At 36.6% G+C, this 22,865-nt stretch overlaps 1 protein-coding gene across 1 annotated transcript in view; it reads right to left on the reverse strand.

Moving 5' to 3' along the window:
• Positions 1-22,865, reverse strand: part of PUDP (pseudouridine 5'-phosphatase) — a 79,693-nt gene that overhangs the window by 40,699 nt on the left and 16,129 nt on the right. Inside the window, exons 4-5 of the mRNA XM_054384417.1 lie at positions 11,767-11,985; positions 1,291-1,520 (exon numbers count right to left, since the gene is read on the reverse strand). Coding sequence (XP_054240392.1) covers positions 1,291-1,520; positions 11,767-11,985 — 449 coding nt within the window. The remainder of the gene's footprint in view (positions 1-1,290; positions 1,521-11,766; positions 11,986-22,865) is intronic.

Below are 22,865 nucleotides of genomic sequence, written 5' to 3' on the forward strand. Positions count from 1 at the left end.
AATATATCATGTAAACAAGGACTACTCACACAAGTACCTAACATGTCCATATAACCACCATCTGCATGAACACGATCACATACACTTTGTGTATTTTTTCTGAAGATCTAGATTTCCAAATTATGTTGATGCACATGCACAGAATGTCAAGAGAAATTGCAACAGCAATCAATGAATCAATCAATAAGTAAATCCAAACCAGTTTAGTTAACGCTGTTCATAATATGCCAAACTGCATCAAACTTAGTCCATTTTATACTCCCATGCAATACAAATAATCATTTAGACTCTGGGTGACAACTTGAGTGGCTGCAAAATCTTAGCTAATCATTCTGTATGTATTTGTGTAATCTTTTTCCTCAATACTCCTACTGAGAAAACAGTGATCACAGTCTAAAACACCAAAAATTGTTCTTTAAAAATTAGTATCATGTTATTTTCTGCAGTAATGAAACTCTAAAATTTAGAACTTATGTTTGACTCAGGACAGACAAGAAGAAAAATATTTTAAGGAGAAAGGTAAGTTAACTTGAAATAAAAATAAGGACATTATTTTAAGTAACTCAATCTATCTTTAAAATATTCCCTCAAGAGATTTCTATTTCAGAATCAAGTTTGGAAAGTTTTACATATATATGAGAGAGAAACTAACAGTTCTACTGTTTGGGAAAATTTGTTCAAGCTAATCATTTTTTTAATCAGAAAACAAGAATTATGATCTCAAAGTTTTAGAATGCAAGAGGAAAGAGATGGCTTAGAAAAAAAATACATGCTTTCTTTACATAGGAGTATCTGTAATGTTTAGGCGCTTAAGTGGTACATCAGCGACAAATGATGAAAAATAAACCCACCTATGTTTAAATAACTGTTTACAAACTTTGAGTAGTGAAGTTAAGCCTGTAGATTTATGCATAGAGTGGAAAATCGTTACACTTTCCTACCACTCTACACTAGCATGTGGTAAATCAGAGCAATCTGCATTACAAAAATTATACGTAGTAGGACAAAACAATGTATTCAAACAATCACTTCCTTCAATAGCATAAGCATCTTTGAAAATAGAAGTTGTTAATTTTTATAATGTTTATATTAAATTCTAAGTATTTATAACTTAAAAAAAAAACAAAAACCAAACACCACAAAAAACCCACAACAAAATCACAAAACCAAAACCAAACAAAACCCACATAAACAAACCCTAAACAAACAAAAACACAAACAAAAATTAATCCAAATATAGTTCAAACAGAATACTCTTAACTTTTCCATGACTTTATTCCCTCTTTTTACCTTCTCTGGAGGTGCAGAAGGATGAAATCTCTTAGCACAAACTAGAAATGCATCAGGATTTGGCTTGCCATGCTTCACCTCAGGGTCATCTCCCAACACAATATGATGAAAAAGAGAAAAGAAGTCTTTGTGTCTGGTTGTTTTCATCTGAAACGTGGCTTCAGCTGAGCTGGTGGCAACAGCTATGGGTACGTTGTGTTTGTGTAAATGGCGGATCAGCTTATCAACTCCTTCAAGACAAATATACACATGCAGGTATATGTATTAGTATTGATATATAAATATAGCATATTTAGCAATATCTCAACAATGTTGTTTTCCTGAATATAATAACCTATTTTCAATCAGTCAGTGTAGAAGAAAAATCTTGCTATAACTGAAATGCTCCTTCTCCACACAAAAATCATGGAACACTCCTCAAGACATGCATTTGTTCTGTCACCAAACGATGCTTTCTCAAAATATGCCGAAAATGTGTTCAACATCATCGCACAGATACACTCACTAGAAGTTCATTAAGTAATGACCCTGACATTATTTCAAACTCTCTGTAAGTAAGAGAGAAGTACACAGGAGAACATTTTCTTTTATCCACAGCTATTCTCCTGAAAAACAAAACAAAACAGAAATACAGTCTTTTCACTGAATGGTATAGTTTTCATTTCTGCAGCAGATATCCAACTGGCTTAAACTAGCCCCTAAAAGAGTTCAGTTTCTCTCTTTTCTAATTACGAAAGCAAGTAACACTGGGCCAAGAGGGGAGCTGTCAGTCACAGTTGTTAATAGCAGAGCTTTATCTATTGATGCTGTGAACCCAGAGTAATGAACACCTCAAGCCTAATGGGTAGAAACTTCAATTTGATACAGTCTTCTAGGGAAGGTTAATGCAGTGAACAGTGAAAACACAGCAGACTGTGTAGGAGGAAAACATACTTCATTATTTGGTGCAAGTGTTGAGTCTCTCAGTGCTTCTTGGCCACAGCATTCTAAATGCTGGATACCTCTTGCAGACAATCACTAGTGTCTAATGGAGAACAAAAGTGGATGTACAGGTCTTTACCAATGCAGAAAATTCCTCCATTTTTGTAAAAGAATTTTAGCTCTGATTCTTGGCATGATTTCAAACCGTTTGGCACACGATTCTAGTTTCAAGCAGATAAATCCCTAGTTGATTTGGACTCGCCAAAGCAAACTGAGAACAATTCTTGGTCTTCATGTTCCATCTGCATGAATTCTATTTTTCATGCCTGGTTATACTAAAGCTATTTCCTTACTCCAGATTTGCTGTCATACTTGCATCTGGTCCCTCCTCCTCCAAACATTCCTACTCCTCCTGTTCATTTAATTCTTTTATTTGCCACCCCAGCACCTCTGATTTACATTCCCCATGTGATTCAGTCTTTCTGTATTTACTGAAAGGAATTTATTCTAAATAATCTACAAAATTGAGCAAGGTATATGTGTGTGAAGAAGTCTAAAGATTACATTAGAAGACTTTTCCTGTGTCCTATGCCTTTGCTATGATACAGTTGGTTTCTTCTAAAGTTGTGCTCTTTTCAATTCCTTCAGTCCCATTGCATCACAATTTTAGTTCACTTGAACTGTATTTTTATTCCACATTTCTACAGGAGTTAGCCAGTCACAGAAAAGCACTGTTACAGAAGGTTGTTTCTCCACATTCTCCCTTGTATTCCCTCTGCATTTGCCATGGTTTCAGTGTGTAAATTTTTGTGTGTGCTTCTTTTGTTTTTTCCTTTTGGCTTCCCTTGTTACAAGGAAGATAAAATACAGCTGTCCCTAATAGTTCCAGAGAGAAAAGATTTACATTAATCAGAAAATGCACTTAAATAAAAATATGCTATTTAAAAGTGTATGTCTGCATATGTGTAAACATAGCAAGATAGCTTGGAAAAAAGTATCAAGGGGAAAATCAGCTGCATGGAAAAATGTTAAATTGTATATGGAAGAATTGCTAGTATAACTTAACAAGCTCAAGGCAGCAGCAGTTGAAAAAAATATTTTCATCACAGTTTTATTTCTTTGTAAAAGCTAGAGATCAACAAAATAATTTGTTTGCATCAATTACTACCAATATAGTTATAGATGCTTTGCCACCACATCAGATTACTGACATGATTATTGTAACAATTTAGCATGTAATTCTTCATTAGAAGGTAATATTTTTCGTAGTATTTTTCTTGTGCTTATTTTACAGAGAACATAAACGGAATGGGAAGTGGGAAACTGCTTTATAGATCTGTAAGAAACTTTCCTTTGCGTACACATTGTCATTATAACGTATAGTCAGATAACTATGCAGATTTTTTTCAATCAAATGAAGATTTTAGTTACATCAAAACCAATCAAATAAAAATTCAACAGCTATTGAGAATATAGGGACAATTCCTGTGAACCTGCTAACTTCTACCTTACTTGCAGGTAAGAGACTGAGGCCCATCCTACGCAGAGGGGCTCACCTACTAGGGTTCCTGGAAACAACATCCACAGCTCTTACTGAAAGCTTAGCCACATGCAGCAAGTTCTCTTTCTTTCCTCCTCTTATTTTCTTCCTCTTTTTTTATTCTTTGAGAATCTTTTCTTAAAATCCAAAAAATAAAGATCAAAAGAAATAAGGATCTATCTTTCCTCCTAAGGATACACTCCTAATCTGTGACACATCTCAGGCAGTATAATGTAAATTCTTCAAGTAATAATAACAAAATCAGGAATAAACATCCTATAATGCTATGCTTTATTTCCAAATGTACTCTTTAACTTCAAATAATCAAAAAGGTAAATACTGTTTCTTTTCTCTTCAAACATATGTTTAAAGTCTTAGAACAGACACGAAAGTTTACTATACTCTAAACGTCATAATAAAATGCCAGTGCCCACTGGAAAGAAAAACAGGTAAAAAGTATTCATAGTTTAGTTACAGAAGCTGAAAATAAGAAAGATCAACCTCAAATGTCAGCATCTTTAAAAGCCAATTAATCACAAATGTCAAACAACTTTGGGAAAAGAAAGAAAACAAACCAAAACAATAGAAAGGAGCTATTTTGTGTAAAATCAGAGATAGATTTTAAAGGAAGAGATAAGTACTTTTGTTCTGAAACCTAGGGGTAGAAAAGTCGTAAAAAAAAAAAAAAAAAAAAAAAGAAGTAGTATTCCCCCATTAGACTCACAACATGATGTCTGTTCTCTTCACATTCAGCTGAAAACACAGGGAGTAATATATTGAAATCAACTGACAAACTAAAATTAAGACTTATACCTAACAGTATGTTAAGACTTACACTTAACAACTTGGCCTGTCACTTCTTCCTTTTCATTGACTAATACAAACATGTACTGAAATAGTTCAGGAAACCAAACAATGATACGCTAAAATGATCTAACAATACTATTACATGTTTACTTATATACTATCACAAAACCATTTTCTACATGATTTTTTTTCCAATTATCATAAAATAACTTTATAATAAAATGCCATTATTCATTATGAATTGAAAATTAACAATACGTAACTTCCAAGAGATAATTCAAATTGGTGGAAAACAAAGGCAGCTTTTATTTTCCTTTTAGCTTTATACAAACACAAGCCCTGTGTCATATGTTGTTCTTCTGAATGGTGAACAATATGTAAATTTTTGCCTTATTTTATTCGACATACTTTCAGATTTTTGTATTATCCCTTGCCTTGTGTTTGTCTACCACAGAAAGGAACACTGTTCTTATTTTACATCACATCTGGAATTCCAGATTCAGACCTATTTCTTGCAAAATGCCTCCAGACAAATGTAAAGATAATATAAAGCTCTTCTATATTTTTCTAATATGTCTCCAACCAGGTAAGTTGCAGAGCTGGTGTTTTTAAGACACAGTACTATTTATCACTATCCTCCTCTGATTCAATCGGTGAAGTGGTGGTGGGTTTGTTGTTTAAATTAAAATGGTTTTGTTCCACACACACCCCTGTTAAAAAAAAAAAAAAATTAAAAAATAGAAGACTCTTGCTGTTTAAGCCCAGCCAGCAACAAAGCAACTACATAGCCACTGGCTCACTCCTAGCCTCTCAAGTAGGATGGGCAGGAGGAACTACAGCAAAAAGCTTCCATGGTCAACATAAAGGACAGGGAGTCTTCCCCACTACTGAAGCCCTGCCAGAAACAAACCCAACAAACTTGTTCACCAACTGAATGATTTCTGGTGTTCATATTTCTGCTTGCGGATGATTCATGCGAAAGCATAACTACAGCCTCCAGGAGTTTTGCGGTTTGCCCCCAATTTCTCCTTCCCATCCTACTGGGGGATGGAGGAGAGACACAGTTGTGAGAATGGCTTCTTGGGGCTTGGCTACACCTAACACCACAAGTTATTTCCAAGATTTTACTTATTAAATTCTCTTGTCTCCCTCCCCAATTAGTTACTGCTTACTTGACTATTAATTCAGTTAAATTCCTGTGCTATTCTTATTTCTTTACTGTATTTTGCAATTGCAATATGTAAGTTGACCACTAATTAACTTTAATTGTTGAAAAGATACTGATTCTCCTTAATTCAATAAACTACCCAGGTCACTCTCATTTCATTATTTAACCATGGCTATAATTAGTCACACTTATTTTATTGTCAACTATAATCATAAGTCAAATGAAAAATTCTCTCCCTGTGGGTTTGGTTTCTTTTTTCTTCTTCATAAGGAACATGCTTTTTTTTTGAAAAACGGGCTGGGTTACTGAAACATGCCACAAAGTTCTTTTTTATTCAAGAATAGGACCCATATTTTATGGGCAATCTAATCTTTCCCTATGTATATTTTATTGTATGTATAGATATACATATATGCTTAAGTCTTCTTGGACTTTGAGCTGCTTACACTGTTGCAAAGAAATACTCATTTTTGTTTTTCTTTTGTATTGTGTTTGTTCAGTGTGTTAATTTACTGCCTCTTTTACCTCATTTCCCTTTTCCTTCACTGTGTATGATTCATTTCTCTCACCCTGCTATACTTTTGGAGCTTATCTACAGTATGTAACCCATGCTAACATAATTATAGTTGCTAAGTCTTGTAGCTGAGATGCAGTATAATCTGCAGAAGAAACAATACCGCTATAGGCTTTTTTTGAGAATACTGACTTGATAAGAGACTTCTGCACTGTACACTGAAATTTCTGCTGGAAGACTATACTGGTCATCAAGTGCTTTCTTCATGTAGCTCACAAATTATGAGCCCTGGGAAGAACTACACTGTCACAAAGCACTTTCTCCTCACAAATTATGAGCCCAAGTACAACTTCACAGTCTTTTTGCAGACTCTTTCAGCACTCCCTTGAAGATCTTAATTTACATCACATTGCTGCTCCTCATTCACCACCAGGTACATACACTTAGCTTTCTACTCACACCAACAGCATGAGAACAGAGAACATCTGACCTCTGGGGTACCAAAATCAAAGATCTTTAGAAATCCTTATTACATCCACTTCAGTTTACTTTAACATTACACAAAGAAAGCTGTCTGAGAGCATTCAGTATGTATTAGGAAGAAAAGACTTACTGCTGAGAAAAAAAAGACTAAAGGAAAGCAAAGTGCTCAATGCATGTGTAAATTATGTACATGCATTGTGCAAACCTTGTATGATTCCTATGTGGTTGTGCACATATGGAAATCTTAAGGATAAACACAGTCTCTGTATGAAAATACTACTCTTTCAAAATCATTTATAGTTCCTAAAAATAATGCAGTATCAGACTTTGCTTTCTTTAATCAAGGAAAAGTTAACGTTACCACTCAGAGCTTTGTAAAGTTGATTAGAATTCTAGTCAATTTGATGATAATTATTCTGGTTCATAAAATCTCAGAAGCCTCTGAACACTAAAATCACCTGTGACGGTTTACAACTGTCTTTTATCTTCACAGAGTTAGAGCAAAGAAAGATAAAGAATGTAAATAAGTTACTTTTGGGTATAAGAAAGAAAAATAATAATTGCTCTAAACACTTCCATTGGATAGATAGAAATGTTTAAGAATCCCTACTCAAAACAAAGTTGGGGCAGTCAGGGTCTGAGTTCACAACTTGCTGGGCTGTCTGGCTGCTTCTTCTTCTCTTCTGGCTGAAGATAACACACTGACCTTGGCAAGCTAAGTTTAACAGCCTCTCTGCTTCTTAACTCTCTGCCTTCTGCCAGGGGGGTTTGGGGACTCCTTCTGGACTGAGGGGCGAGGCCCCCTTTTGGGGGAAGCAAAGGGAAATTGGTTGTGCTTTTTTGTTGATTGTACATATTTGTAAATGTTGTGAATAGTGTATATTTGTACATATTCATTGCATTTCATCATAGATTGTAGATTTGCTTGTAAATACAGCTTTCATTTGCTTCCAGACTGAGTTAGCCTGGTTATTGTCGGTGTGGGGGAACTTCAGCACTCACACTGTTACAATACATATACATCACCCAACAAAGAAAAAAAACCCAAAGAGTCTCACATAGAACAATATGTTGCCTGTTCACCCAAGTCACAAACTGATTAAAAAGTATTTTTCATGTAGTTTGGTGTTCTTCTACAGTTGCAAACCCATCAGCACAGCACTATTCATTATCTACACTTGTTCTCAATTCTCACAGCATGAAGGTGACAGTGTGACAGAGGTGTGGCTATCCACCACTTGGTATAATTGGCATTAATCTGACGAGACTATGAAAACTCCAAATTCACTTGTTTCTTTTTTGTTCTGAGATATTAAAAGTACTATCTGCAATGGCATATTATCTTTTCCATCAGCTAAATAAGTGGAGGTGCAAACTAATAACCTACTTCCCAATTTGGAAGGTAAGCGTCTATTAATAAAGCATTGTATCTTCTCATCTTATTGCTCCCTAAAAAGTACCACAGAAGCTTCTGCAGAAACTCCCTGTTCAACAAATCAGTAATTTAATTTTGGTCTGGCATATCAGACCATACTGACACATCCATGGCCATAGAACAAAATGTTAAGTACTAAATTTTACAGAATTCAGAACCTCTGTCAACTGTGGTGTTGACAGTTTTTGGGTTTCAGTCCTTTAGGACAATGCAAAGGTCACATTTTTTTGTATCACCAAACCAGCATCATTCCAAGTTTGGAGCTAGCTACTAATCTCTATGTGTTACAGCCTGACTGAGCCCAGCAAAGCAAAGCAAAGCAAACATGGCAGGAAATCTGCGTAAGTGCTAAGGGCACAACATGAATGAATTAAGAAAACAATAGTTAAGTAAACTAGACTGCTGGTTGAATGGAACCATTCCAGAAAAAAATATGTATGATTTCACAGTGAGTTGCCATCAAAATTAAACTGTCTGGGGTTTGTTGTTTTTTTTCCTTTGTAATTTCTGACTGGATTAATTTGATATTAAAACTACACTATGAAATTACTTCCCTATGTCTGCAAGCGAAAGACAGCTGTACTTGAATTAGAAAATCATTTCCACATCACATTCTGCACTGGCTTAACAGGAGCTGCAACATATGTTGTCATGGAAATGACCCAGGTATGGAAAATATCTGAAAGGTATACACGACCACGCAATAATGATGATGAACCAAAACCCCCAGAGACTGCTCTGAAAGAACAGCATTAATCTAATAACCCTGACATGATTATAGCAACTGTTGGCAGTTCTGTAACACTGAGTTAGGTTTTTCTGGTTCTGTGTATATTCTGGGTTTATGTTAAACAAAAGCACACCTATATACATGTATAGGTAAACATACATAGGTATGGGTTTATTATCTATCTAATTATTTGCTTTCCTGCAACGTACCACTGCATTTGCAGAAACAGAAAGCCTACTATGTTCCCCTTGAAGATAACGTCCGTACTCTGACAGAAATATTTAGAACAGTAGCACAAGTGGCCATCCTGTCATTTTGTCAGTATTGTCATGGAGTAATTCTCTTCTGCAATGAAATAAAAACCAGCCTTCCTTAAGATTCCTTCAGAACTGAAAACAAATCCATGAAAAACTCTCAAACAGTCATCAAACAGTAAAATTTCACATTAGAAACAGATACATCCTCTTCATAGATTAAATTTGGATTTTGACCATGCTCTGATATATCGAAGCTTGTCAATCAGTTCAGCTATACTGAAATACTCCAAATTCCGTCTTCAACCACTAATGTCTCAGAATTGTTACACATTAAGTAGAATGGATGCAATATAGCATGTCAAACAAGGAACTGCTTTGCCAATCATATCTTTGTACAACTTCCATGCCATCCTTAACAATCGCTGACATACCTGTCAATTACTTGATCTGGGAATTAACAGTTATAATTGTTGACACAAATACGTGCATTGCTCATTCTATGACAGAAACAAGCGCTGCTTTGCTTGAGTCACTTTTTCAAATATCATTGGTCGACACTCAGCACTGCTCTCCACCAAGCCAGAAAAATAAAACCTCACCTGTCTAAAAACTGTCAAAAGATAACCAGAGCCTCAGCACATCCGAGTCATCCTATACTATTAATAAATGACAGTTAACTTCCACTTCCCTTTATTTACAGTCTTACATCTTATACAAGTCCATTCTTAACATTAAGAGGTAGTAGAATAAATCCTTAAGGATTACATACATAAGTACCTTCAGAAGTCACAAGAGGACAGAAGTATCAGATTTAAAAATCTGGTTATCCAGATAGAAGAATGAGTCAGTCTTTAAAGAAACTAAATAGTAAGCAGTTGGAGCCACTTCTTTCTAGATCATTAGCTGATTTTCAACCTGTTTTTCTCAAAATTCATGGCAGATTCATATGCTGCTTCCAGGTAAAGTATAGATCTTTTCTCCACATGATAACCCATGAGCATAAAGTATTTAAGTTAACATCAGTTCTGCGTTAGAAATAGCCTGAACATTTATTTAATTGAACTAAAAAGATAATCAGCTGAACAATTCTGGTGATGATAAACATATTTACTTACTTGTTCCAGGTAAGAATTATGCTTGTTTCATGTACAAAAGTTCAGCTTCAGTGAGCCCAGAATTCACCTTTTGAACATACGAATAGTGCAAAACTTCATGTTTCCTTTGGGTAATCTGTTCTACCACCTTGCCTTTCAAGACAGCTCAGCCACACTATCCATTGCCTGGGCTGCTAACATTACAGTGACTCCTCTCTGTGCCTCCTAACATTTCCACCTAGTCTGCTCATCTGGTATTTTTAAAGCACAGAGTAGGTTTTTTTTCTCTTTGTATTGTAAAACATATAGCTGCAAAGTTAGGCTCAGATGTCTGATGTGAAAAATCAAATCCAGATCCCTCCATCTTCGTTGTTTTCTGGGAAAGTTTAACTAGAGTTACAGTTTTAGGTGGATCTAGAAGTAAGAGGCAATTTGGAAAATAACACATATGAAAGAAATCAGAGGTAACTAAGTTGACTGCACAAAATACTCAAGTTTTTACAATGCATTAAAGAATTACATATTTCTGCTGCTTGTTATTTATTGCTCACATACCACATTTTACAGTTTCATCCTTTAAATGTATTATGAAAGCTTCTAAAAGCTAAAATATCATTAATGTGCTGTATAGACCATCAGAACAAACAAGAACATTTTCAAAGGAAAAAAATTGTAACTTGTTATAGTGACATACAGTTATTTCACTTCTAATATTTTTTTTTATTCTCCTTCCTCTTCCTTAATTGTTATTTTTTTCCTTAAGAAAGTATTGGTATTTGCGCCAAGCATTTTAACATTGCACAAAAATAAACAACAATCTTATCTTTAGGGATTGGTTGTCTGGCATGGCTGAGGATTTTTCTCTAAGCATTTCACAAGTAAATGCAATGGAATATAAAAGTGTGAGTTCACATCACAGGTAAGATTTATCGTCTTGCTAATACTGAGGTACCTGGCTTAAGCTACTCATTTAGGCCTCCTGCTCAGTCACTGGTAAAAGGTATGTATCTTCAGAAGGTAACGAAACTTAAGTGTACTACGATATCCTGAGAAAACCTTCCTCTCCACTTAAACACAGCTGGTTCAGACACCATGCTTATGTTTCAATGTTCAGGTTAGGCAACATTAATCCCAGCTGAAACAACCCATTGGCCTCATACACTTGCCTGAACATTTATAAGTGTATTTGTGATAAAGCAAGTCAGATTATGTTCATATCCAGAGAAAATTAACTTGCTGAGTTACACAGATGGCAACAGCAAATAAAAAGAATGTCTGGTTTACAAAACAGAATTCATGCCCATTTACCTGATCTTTTTTCTTCTTTTAAAACATATAGGAAAAAAAAAAAACAATGGTTCTCCAAGTAAAATAAAGAAGTTTTTGGCACCCTTTAACAAGTAAAACATCTCTTTAACAGGTAAATAACAGGTAAATTTGAGTAAAACTTGCTAAAAAGAGAATGATGAAACTGCTCTATGGAAGGCAGATTAAAGAATTCTGCCTTGGTTAGCATTTAGAACATACCTGGCATCAATTCAGCAGTATGGAATATCTTCTCCTGCTTCGTTTTACTTTCATGTAATAGTTCTTCTTTGGTTATTGGAAGATCTAGAACATCTCGAATAATCTCTGCTCCCTCAAGGGCTTTTTTACCCATGACCAATGATTTTACATCCCAGGTATACGTCTTTCCAAAACGCCCACAGATCTCTTCAAACACTACTGTATAGAGACGTTCAGTATCTGCCAAAAAAAAAAAAAAAAGAAAAGGATTAAAACCATGTACAGCCAACTGAGCAGTCAGGTGTTTAGGACCACATGAATGGTCAAAGAGTGAACTGCCAGGAGACAGGGGGTATATCAAAGCGGACAAAATTGCCACCCTTTGACGCTGTTGTGGTAGACAGAGCGACACGTACACACTTGTAGTTTTAAACAGAGTAGAGCCTTTATTGCTTTTAACAACACATATTTATATGTTTTCTGTGCTATTGTGGCTACTTCTAACCGGTTAAGAAGTTGTTTTTAACATTCTTATTGGTTATTGCCACATCGCTATGGGCATAGCTATTTACGTCAAACTACACAAAAGTAAGATTCAAACTCTTTATCTCACAGTTTCCCAGGTGCTCTCCCTGTCCTTGCATCTGTATGTCCGTCCTTGTATCTCTTCTGCTCTGGGACTTTCCAAGTCTTTATGGATACACATTAATCTGTCCAAGGTTAATTTCTTCTTTCTCAGGCAAGAGATCCACAGTCTCACAGTAGTTTCCCATAACCCTTTATTTGCAGAGGGGAAGCTAGACTTCTAAGATCATCTCACAGGTATCTAGGTTTTTCAAGATGTCACTTCTGTTATGACTGAGGATCACCAAAAAAAACCCTATCTGTACCTGCTCCTTCATCATCTTTCTTTACTACACAAGTTAGCAAGCAGTGTCTTAATTAAAATTCTCTATTTATTCTCTGCATGAGAAAGAAAGGAAATCTGGTACTTGAGGGATGTCATTACATATTCCATGTAAATTGAAAAAAAGAAGAAAAAAGAAAAAATATTTAATTATTTAAGAATGTCTCTGAACGGAAGCTTCAGAGTGCCTTCAAAGACACTACAGTCATTATTATAGTGCTGCTGGCACCTCTGCATTTACATGTGATTACTCAAGCAGAACACACCCTCTTGTATTTCCAAGGGGTTTCCGGCAAGAGTAAACTTCAGGCTGCATCTTACCAGTAAAACTACCAGCTTTTATGTCAAGGGTGTTTTTAGTTCTGAAACTAGTATTTTATAAAATACAAAACAGAACAAGCTTTAACATAGATATGGTGAAAAGGACAGACTGAAGAAAGAAAAGTAGAGCCCATGGCTACAATATACGCAAAGACCTTCCCTGTGGTCTAACAAATGTTTAATGCTCAGCCACAGGAATATGCTTGTCCTGAGACCAGGAGATAATTCCAATCTGAAATCAAATGAGAAACATCAGGGCTGTTTCCCACCATCACACCTTCCGTCATGGGAGCACACAGCAGTGCAGAAGACATGCCTGACAAAGCAGTCCGTGTTTCCCTTCAGTAACTAGAATTGACATTGAGCCAAAAGATCAGCTAAAGACCATTGTCCAGGCAGCAGACCCCTCTCATTACAGACACTACATGTTTCTGGCTTGTTCAATTACACAACTGAACCAATTCTTGGAATGTCCACATAACTGAGAATAACTGGGTATCAAACAGCAGTACATTCACCACAGTTCCAAATGGTATGTGAACTGTCATGCAGTTTAGGAAACACCACAGCCAAGATAAAACAAATACACCTATCCACAAACTTAGAAGGCTTTGCTGGTGATTTTGGTAAAGAGTTAAAAAGAAGAGAATGGGAAACCAATAGCCTCTGAACAGTAAACTCAGAATGGAACAAGGAACATTCTCTCAATCCAAAGAAAAAATCAAGATATAACTACTCTCAGTTTATCATTTACAGCTCCATGTCAAAAAATAAGAACTAATTCATTATGACAACCTACTGAAACATAAAAATACAACAGCTTTATAAGGGAGCAATAGACTATACCACTGGATAAAGCATGGTGCATAATTCATTCCCCATTCTTTTTCCATCCTTACTATTTCTTTCCCTGGGAATCTGAGACCTTCCTCTTAAGGTATCAGAGAAACGAAACTAGTATAGAGCAACGCAATGCAAAAGACTACCAACTATACAACTGCCCCTGGAACAGGCCTGAAATTGCAAAAAATTAGTTTAAACCATCCAGAACCACTGAAAAATTAGAGCTGAAGGTTTCTGAGTAAGCAAAACAATCGAGGGGAAAAAATGAAAGAAACAAGCCCAGAACAGTATTTAGTAGAAAACTATCTTCCAATTTGTGACAAAAGGTCAGTCTCACAGTTCCCTCCCAACATAATTCCATTCACGCTTTCGTTGAAAGAAAGCCAGTTGAAAAATGCATGACTATAGTTGTGCTAAAAGCACAAAAAAAACCCCAGTTTAACATCAGACCTCAAAATCAGTTACAAGAGCTTAAGAAAGTGAGGATGAGGAAGGCACACAACAGAAACTATGCACAACAGTCTAAGTGTTACAGTACTAATCCACAAAATGAGATTTTTCAATCTATTCTAATGCCTGAGCCTACTTCTCTAATAAACCATGAGATTCTTTTTTATGCAATTATATTATATACCTGCATATAAACATGTGACAAACTATTTATATGCTTGTATATATAGCATATAAACACATATATGTGTATCTATACACATATACATAGTGCATGTGTGTGCATAGTATTGTGCTTTAAAGGGAAAAGCAGACTTCTAAAGAATAAAACTCAGATCAGTGCTACCCAGTGACTACAAATCAGCCTGGATCCTGTTGGCTTACGGGCTCATTAAAGGGCTATTGGTTCAAACCTCTTAGCAAATTAGGCCTCCCCACGGAATAAGCAACAGATGTGTTCTATCCCTTGCTTCAGAATTCCCCCCTCATTCCTTCCAAAGGAACATCCCTAAGAACTAAAATGGTATGTAAATGTATCACCTTACAGAGACACCCACTTCACTGATTTCATGCATGCTATACTAAATTTTTTTGTGCAATACATGAATTTCAGGGCATGTAGTGTTCATATACCCAACCAATCAAGTGTTAAACACAGTCAGGCCCAACCAAATGCCACTGTGGTATTCATGTCTTCTAACTTTTGACTGATCTATTCACATAACCAGTAACATTTAAGTTAATTTTATTGTATCTTGGAAATTAAAAGAAAGTAGCTTCTATTAAAAGAAATAGCAAGCACCAAGTAACAACTATTTTAAAATAATACATCAGTTATAAAGAGTAAGTCATACAGTAAACCATTTTATGGAATTGATAAGTTATAACTTCCAATGACAAAGAAAAAACTAATCACTATAATTGCTGAAAATTAAAATTACTGCTTCAAATTTGAGTAATGATTTGCAAATCATTATATTTTTGATTAGCACTTAGAAAAATCCACTGAAATGATCCATTATTCATGTCAGTAGGAAGCAGGTAGAAGTCTGTTTTGGAGCTTTAATTTTTGCAAAAAAAAAAAAAAATTCTCTCTCTTGTACTAGACTATTAATGTAAATACATTCCAAGACACATGAATATGTGACACAGTGAGAGCCTCATTAAGTCCAGAGAAACACACTGCCACTGTCTAACCCAATGAAATTGCTGTCTGTCTGTTTGCCCTTCCACAATATGAGACAACTTAACATGAATTTAAGTTACTGCTAACAGGCTTGAAAAGAAAGTGAGTTTGGTGCCCAAAAAATAATAGCTTAGAACTCTTCCAAATTGGGTATCACATATTTGCCCCTCTGGTCTTACATTACTGAGAGATTCTTCAATGGAAGCTACTGAGGAAGCCAATTTCTCATTTTATATGCACAAAAACATTTTACTTCGATAAGGAGGGGAAGAAGCTTCTGAAGAAATTCAAAAAGCTTATAGTTTATATTAATACAGCAGACATATCTTATTGCTATCTTGTATTCGCATAAGCACTTCATCCTTTTATCCCCCTTTAGAGGGGACTGTTTCACAGGGAAGTGAAAAATAGTTCACCAATAAACCATGGAAACACTTCTGACATGGAGTTGTAAACAAATACTCCACCACCAATACAAAATAGCACATGAAAAGGAAAAAGAAGTCTCTCTTTCAATTCTGGAACATGAGGGAAATCAACTTTGAAGTGGTAGGTGATATGTCTTAATCAAAAACATTCTAAAACTACTTACTAAACACCAACTATGTGACATCAGCTCATTAGTTTAAAAATGGAAAAGCTGTTCATTCAGAGATGCTGCTTGATCTGCTTTCTTAGGCATTCATACAGACCATCAAAGACAGAACTACGCCAACAGCGGTTGATACAGAGCCTACACAATCGTGCTTGTTGGGCAGAAAACTATGGCCAACAGAGATGCAGCATCTTAAAATGTTTATGACAAGGCCTGAGTCAGGTAACAGTGACACCGTCATTAGCCTATGAGCTACTATACCAAGGCAACAGGGTTATACATGGACTGTTCTCATCCAGTGGAGCTCTGGGAAGAACAGATTATACCATGTTCATGAGAAAGCTAGCCCTTCACCAAGGTGTCATCTCTTCTTAATACGTTGCTAACAATTCATGCAGCAGTTCTTTGACCTAAAAAAATGCAAAACCGTGTTAAAGGTTTTCTTTTGAAATGGTATGTTCCAAGGCACTTGGAAAAAACTAGCACACACAGTGGTAGTAAACTCAGTATGGAACAAGGTGTTCCATGTTAAGGGTTGGAAGAGACCTCTAGAGATCTTTGAGTCCAACCCCTCTGCCAGAGCAGGACCTGTGTAGGTTGCACAGGAATGCATCCAGATGGGTCTTGAAAGTCTCCAGAGAGGGAGACTCCTCTGGGGAGCTTGTTCCAGTGCTCTGTGACTCTTACAGTAAAGAAGTTCTTCTTCATGCTTAGGTGGAACTTCTGTTCTGTAGTTTACATCCATTGCCCCTTGTCCTATCACAGGGCACAAGTGAGAGGACGATGTCCCTTCCTTCTTGACACCCAGCCCTCATATATTTACATACATTTATTAGATCCCCTCTCAATCTTCTCTACAGACTACTAAAAAGCCCCAGGTCTCTCAGCTTTTCCTCATAAGGCATATGCTCCAGACCCTTAATCATCCTTGCAGCCCTCCATTTGACTCTGTCCCTCTTGAACTGGGGAGCCAAGAACTGGATGCAATATTCCAGGTGGGGCCTCACTAGAGCAGAGTATGGGGTGGGGGAGAAAAACCTCCCTTGATCTGCTGGACACACTCTTCTTAACGCACTCCAGGATCCCATTGGCCTTCTTGGCCAAAAGGGCACATTGCTGTTCCATGAATAACTTCTTGTCCACCAGAACTCTCAGGTTCTTCTCCACAGGGCTGCTCTCTAGCAGATCACCTCCTAACCTGTACTGGTGCAGTTTATTATTCCTTCCCAGGTACAGGACTGTGCACTTACCCTTGTGGAACCTCATTAGGGTCCTCTTTGCCCAGCTCTCCAGTCTGCCCAGGTCTTGCTGAGTGGCCACACAGTCTTCAGGTGTACCAGCTAAGTCTCCCAGTTTTGTATTGTCAGCAACATGCTGAGCAGAAACTGTCCCCTCATCAATGTCATTGATAAAGATGCTCAACAGGACTGGACCCAGCACTGATCCCTGGGGGACTCCACTACTTACAGGTCTCCAGATGGACTTGGTACCATTGATCACCACTCTTGGCACTCCATTGTGTAACCAGTTCCTAATCCATCTTGGTGCCTGTTCTTCTAGCTCCTACTTCCTGAGCTTACTCACAAGGATGTTGTCAGAGACAGTGTCAAAGGCCTTGCTAAGATCATGGTAGACTACATCCACTGGTCTCCTTGCATCTACCCATTCAGTTACAACATCATAGAAGGCTATCAGATTAGTCAAACATGATTTCCTCTTGGAAAATCGATGCTGACTCCTCCTGATAACCTGCATTATGGAATGTAAATTTCATAGTTTCGGGAAAAGGAGTACTGTTATTTGAACAGAACTGAAAGATTTATTAACATCTGTGTGAGCTCCTTTACTTTTATCCAAGGAAAGAGCTAGTATCTATAAGGCATACTTTATTACACTTGTGATATGGTACAACACTTATTTACTGGTCACCTTATACCCATTCATGAGTACAAATATAGTCTCTCTGAATGATACAATTCCATGTTGCGCTTCCCTCTAAAAAAAGAATGTCATGAAAGAACAAGGTCTGCAGGAATAGGTATTGATAAGCACTATCAAATCAGCTGCCAAGTCAAGAAGACTCAAACAAGATGAGGATTTCAAGTATTTACTGAGAACATTTTCTAGTAAAAGTAGATCAAATCTCAGTTGGGCCTAAACGTAGTTTGTTTTTGGTTTGTCCTTGCAAAATCAAGCCTTCACAGCATAGCATGACTACTTTAAAGAAGTGGGAGTGCAGAAGAAAGCTAAATGTAGGATCTAACCTAGAAAGAGTGAATGGGTACTAGAATTATTTTTTTACTGTAACTCCTTTAAGATACACAGGAATAACATTACAACATCAATGAAACATAATTTCTTGTACAATCTTGTACAACTGGAAAATAAAGCAGAGAACTGAAGCTCACAACTTCAGTATGTGAGATACTATGAAGAGAAAGATAAACTACCAAAGAGTGCAGAGAGGAAGAAAGCATTAGGCCTTTCTTTTCTTTCAATACAAATACAAAAACATTTGGCTCAAACAGGAATACTTGTTTTGGTCCTCTGAAAGCTGCAATTACAAAAGAAGGAAGAAAGAGAAAATGTGAATCTATTCCATGCATTAGAATTAGAAAAGGTGAATTAGTATTAGAAAAGGTGAATTTATCATTTTGTATTATTGCATGGAAGAGAGGCAGGGGGAAACAGGAAGATTTCAGTAAAGTGCAACTTTACTCAGTATAATCCAGACAGGAACCAGCTACAGATTCCAAAATGTTAACTCTTAAAGCCAAGAGCTTTGGTTAGGGAAAAATAAGGTCTAGTAAGAAAATTTTGACACATTTTTAAGGTTCTTTTTTTTGACAACTTCAGAGTTAGTGAAAAGCCACTCATGACCTTAATAGTTATTTTATATGGAAGAAATCCTCTCCTTCGTATACATATACACCTATGAAAAGGCAACTCCTGTATCTCTAAACCTTTATCCAGGAATTACAGAGGTTTGTAGAGCAGAGGAAATTTCCAAACTGAAATAATATTAATTTGAAAGATTTTGAAGTCTGTAAAACAAACACATACCTAGAACAAAACGTAATTATCATATCAGAAAGCCTAATACTATGATGAACACTTCACAGACTTTCTTCTATTTATCAAATATATTTGCGATAAAACCAATTCTGACAGAATATATCCAAGGAATGATGTCCAAGGAATGAAAACTACAGGATTTAGAGCATAGTCTTAGAAAAACTTTAACAACAGAATCAAACATACAAAAAGAAAATTCCCAATGCTATGACACTTCCCAAGATGTCATCAAGATTCAGGAGTTCTCCAAGAGACCATGATGTCATATGAAAACTGCTGTAGAAGTATGTTTGCAAGTGTAAGCATTGGGGTGAACTCTTAGATGTTAACACAATAATAAATTCAGTCATAGGCTACTGCTAAACCCTGGGACCCAGAAGCACCCAGAAGAAGGTCAGACAATATTTCAAATCTTGTCCCAACATATGTGGACTGCCTGCTCTCTCTACCACCCAGCCTTACATAGGAAAATAATGGTCTGGACAGCAGTAGTGACACTACAGCAGACTCCAGAAACCTCTCTTCTCACAGCATTTCAAGGATCAGCCTGGACAGGGGTGGTTGTTTGCAACAGATCACAGCTGCTCGGAAATTGTGTAGTGGGAAGTTTTCAGAAGATGCAGTTGTTTCTGAAGGTAGGAAGACTCAAGTAACAGGCAGGTAATGAACATGCTGAAAGGTCTTAAAAACTTTAAATATCCCCAAACCTATTTTTCACTCTGTAAGAGGACTCCAGGTGATTTTAATGTAACAAGTGAGATAAAGATGCAAAACTACTGTTTTGTTTAACATAACCCTTAAAACCTACAACTGTCATTTTATCTTGTTATCCTATAGTGTTTCCAAATGCACACTCGCAATTCCTGCTCTCTGTAACGAGACTCAAAAGAGGGAAGGGGAATAGTTCAGTTCCTTTTTGAAAAATTCAAAGCTATGATCAACAATACACTATGCAAAGTCAATGGTGATTTTAAGAAACTAAATTTTACAATACTGTACAATTTGCTACTGCCATATAAAAAAGTTTAAAATTCTAGAACAGAAAACCTGAACACCAACACTACTTCTTGCTCTTTACTCTTAGATTCCTTCATTCATGGAAAATGAAGACATTCAAATTAAAAACGGGAGAAGGATAAATATCATAAAAATATGATCTACAACAATAATAACATTGCAAGTTACTAGGCAGCAGAGTAGCAATTAGATGTACTACAATACCTTAGTGGCAAAAATATTTTCATTTTCCTGAGATATGTTTCCCATGAAACAAAGGTTTTAATTTTTAAAGACTAGAAATGTATTGCATGTGTTACACTCTTTGTGTCTCTATCTCCCCTGAGCCACAAAACAAAGAACATTTTGTTAGTCCAATAACAATATAATGCTAGAGAGAGGATTCAGTCCTAGCATAAAAAGATTCACCATTTCATATGGCATAATTTTTTGCAGTAATAGTCTTCAAGCAGAGTGATGATATCATTGAAGGCTATGTCACTCTATAGGCATGAATGGGTCTACTCTTTTGCCCTGAAGAGAGAGGTCATGTATGTAACTTACAAAAACAAAACAAAATCTTCACCAAAGAACAATTCATTCAAATGAAATTATGCCTCATTGTACTCACACTTCACCTTAAACTCATTAAATTCTCCTACATCAGACCTTCTGATTCACTATAATCCAAATTATTCCATTAAATACATTATTTTCCACTTCATTCTTCCAGTATTAGTGCAAATTTTTTCCTCTTCCTAAGAAATGTTTCCAAATTACCAGGACCAGCATCAAACTCATATGAATCCAACAAAGATGCTTCCTCTCATGACTGGTCAGTAAACAAATAAAGGTCTGTTAGTTTGAGTACATACTCCATGGAAGCTTACATTATGCCCAAACGGACCAGTTAAAGCAGAACACAATTTGAAGGACACAATGTTAAAAACATGCCCTAACATAAGCAGGCAATTTTCAGCATATAGCCACAATGAAAGAGAACCTGAGTGAACTAATACTTATGCACAGCAGACAATCAATGCCCAGGAGTGAACAAGAAGGCTGAGCTCCTTGGCAGCAAACCCAGCCAGTTCAGCACCGGCAAGCACAAGACTGCTGCAAAGGACAAGCATGTCTCCATCCTTTGGAGAGCTGAGGTTACACAGGGGCTGCTGGAACTATTACTCCAGGTCAGAGAACGTGTATTAATGAGCTGGGAGAATGAGACACTGTGTAACACCCTACGTGTTATATAATGACACAGGTCATGAGTTAATTTCTATGGATCCTAGATAGAAAGACTGGGCTGACAAATAATAAACTGGGCTTTCCTCTCCATTGTCCTGCATTATGCTGAGACAAACTGCATGTGAAACTTGTCAAAAAAAGAACCACACCCAAGCACAGCAGAGGAAAAAAAGTGCTGGAGTGCTGCCCAAAGGAGTTTTCAAGAACCAGGAATCATAGAATCACAGAATGGCTTAGGATGGAAGGGACCTAGAGACAAGCTACTACAACCTTCCTGCCATGGTCAGGGATACCTCTCAACTACACTTGGTTGCTCGAGGCCTCATCCAGCCTGGCCTTGAACACCTCCAGGGAGGGGGCACAGGAGACACAGGAATCCTGGAGACTGTGCCATGTGGACACTGCAGTGGGATTACACAGATGTGCCATGGAGAAATGTCTTTTCTCTCAAAATACACCCCAAGATCATTCACATCTTGTGCTTTGGTTCAAAAGTCAAAACATTTATTTCTTGAAAACCCTTCAGAAGCACAGTTTGCAATCCAGCTGCCTTGGACCTTCAACATGCTGCAAAGTAAGAAGGTGCTGGCACTCAAACCTGTGCATGGCAATGGAGCAGGAACTCACAGTGGTACAGGAAGTCTCTGCTTTACCAACAATGTTTATGATAAAAAGAATTTAAAAAAATAATTAAAAGCTATGGAAGAATAGCAAATATACATAGATACAGCAAACACTGATACCAGCAACATGTGTGCTTCAAGAAGCAAAATATTGTCAAAAAAACCCAAACCAAAACAAAAAAGTTGTCACCCATCAAAAGCAGAGCCACAAGAAACAAACAAGTACTCCTCACTGGTAACTGAAGGAAAGGAAGTGAGATAAAAGAAGCAGGACGGTCTTCTCTTGTCTAAGTACCAGGAAAATTTTTGATAAAGATTGGCAGTATATTAATAAATTTTGGCTCAGAACACTGGTGTTATTGTTAAAGGAGAAGAAAAGGATAAAGTAGCATCGAGCCTGTCTTACTGAGTAAGGTACAAAAATTATTTTGGTTAAATACTTCTCAGTACTCTTGTGGAAGAAAACAAGGATCAGTACAGAAATATGTAACAGAAGCAGCAACAATCAGTAGCAATCTCCACATTGTGTGATAGAAAGTCAGGTTGTCCACTAAAAGCAATATATAAGAAGTTTAAAGGGAGAATATATTTACCTTAATTGTCTTTGTGTTGTAAGTTAACATAGCTCCTGCTCTTTAAAAAAGCCGTAACAGTATTGTGAAAATCATTACGGTCTGGTGCCAATTAATTAAAAAAAAAGGTTACAAATAATAGCAACAAACAACAAGCATCCTTCCCAATACCAGAAATATAAATGCCAGTATTCAAGAATAAGCAAATTTAATAAGAGCAGAATTTTGCTGCCAAACTGTCCAACTCCAGACAAATTAAGGTACCCTTAAAAATTCCTCTCTCAAGAGCTCAATTAGACAACTC

Source organism: Indicator indicator, chromosome 1 (assembly GCF_027791375.1).
Source record: "Indicator indicator isolate 239-I01 chromosome 1, UM_Iind_1.1, whole genome shotgun sequence".
Lineage (NCBI taxonomy): Eukaryota > Metazoa > Chordata > Aves > Piciformes > Indicatoridae > Indicator > Indicator indicator.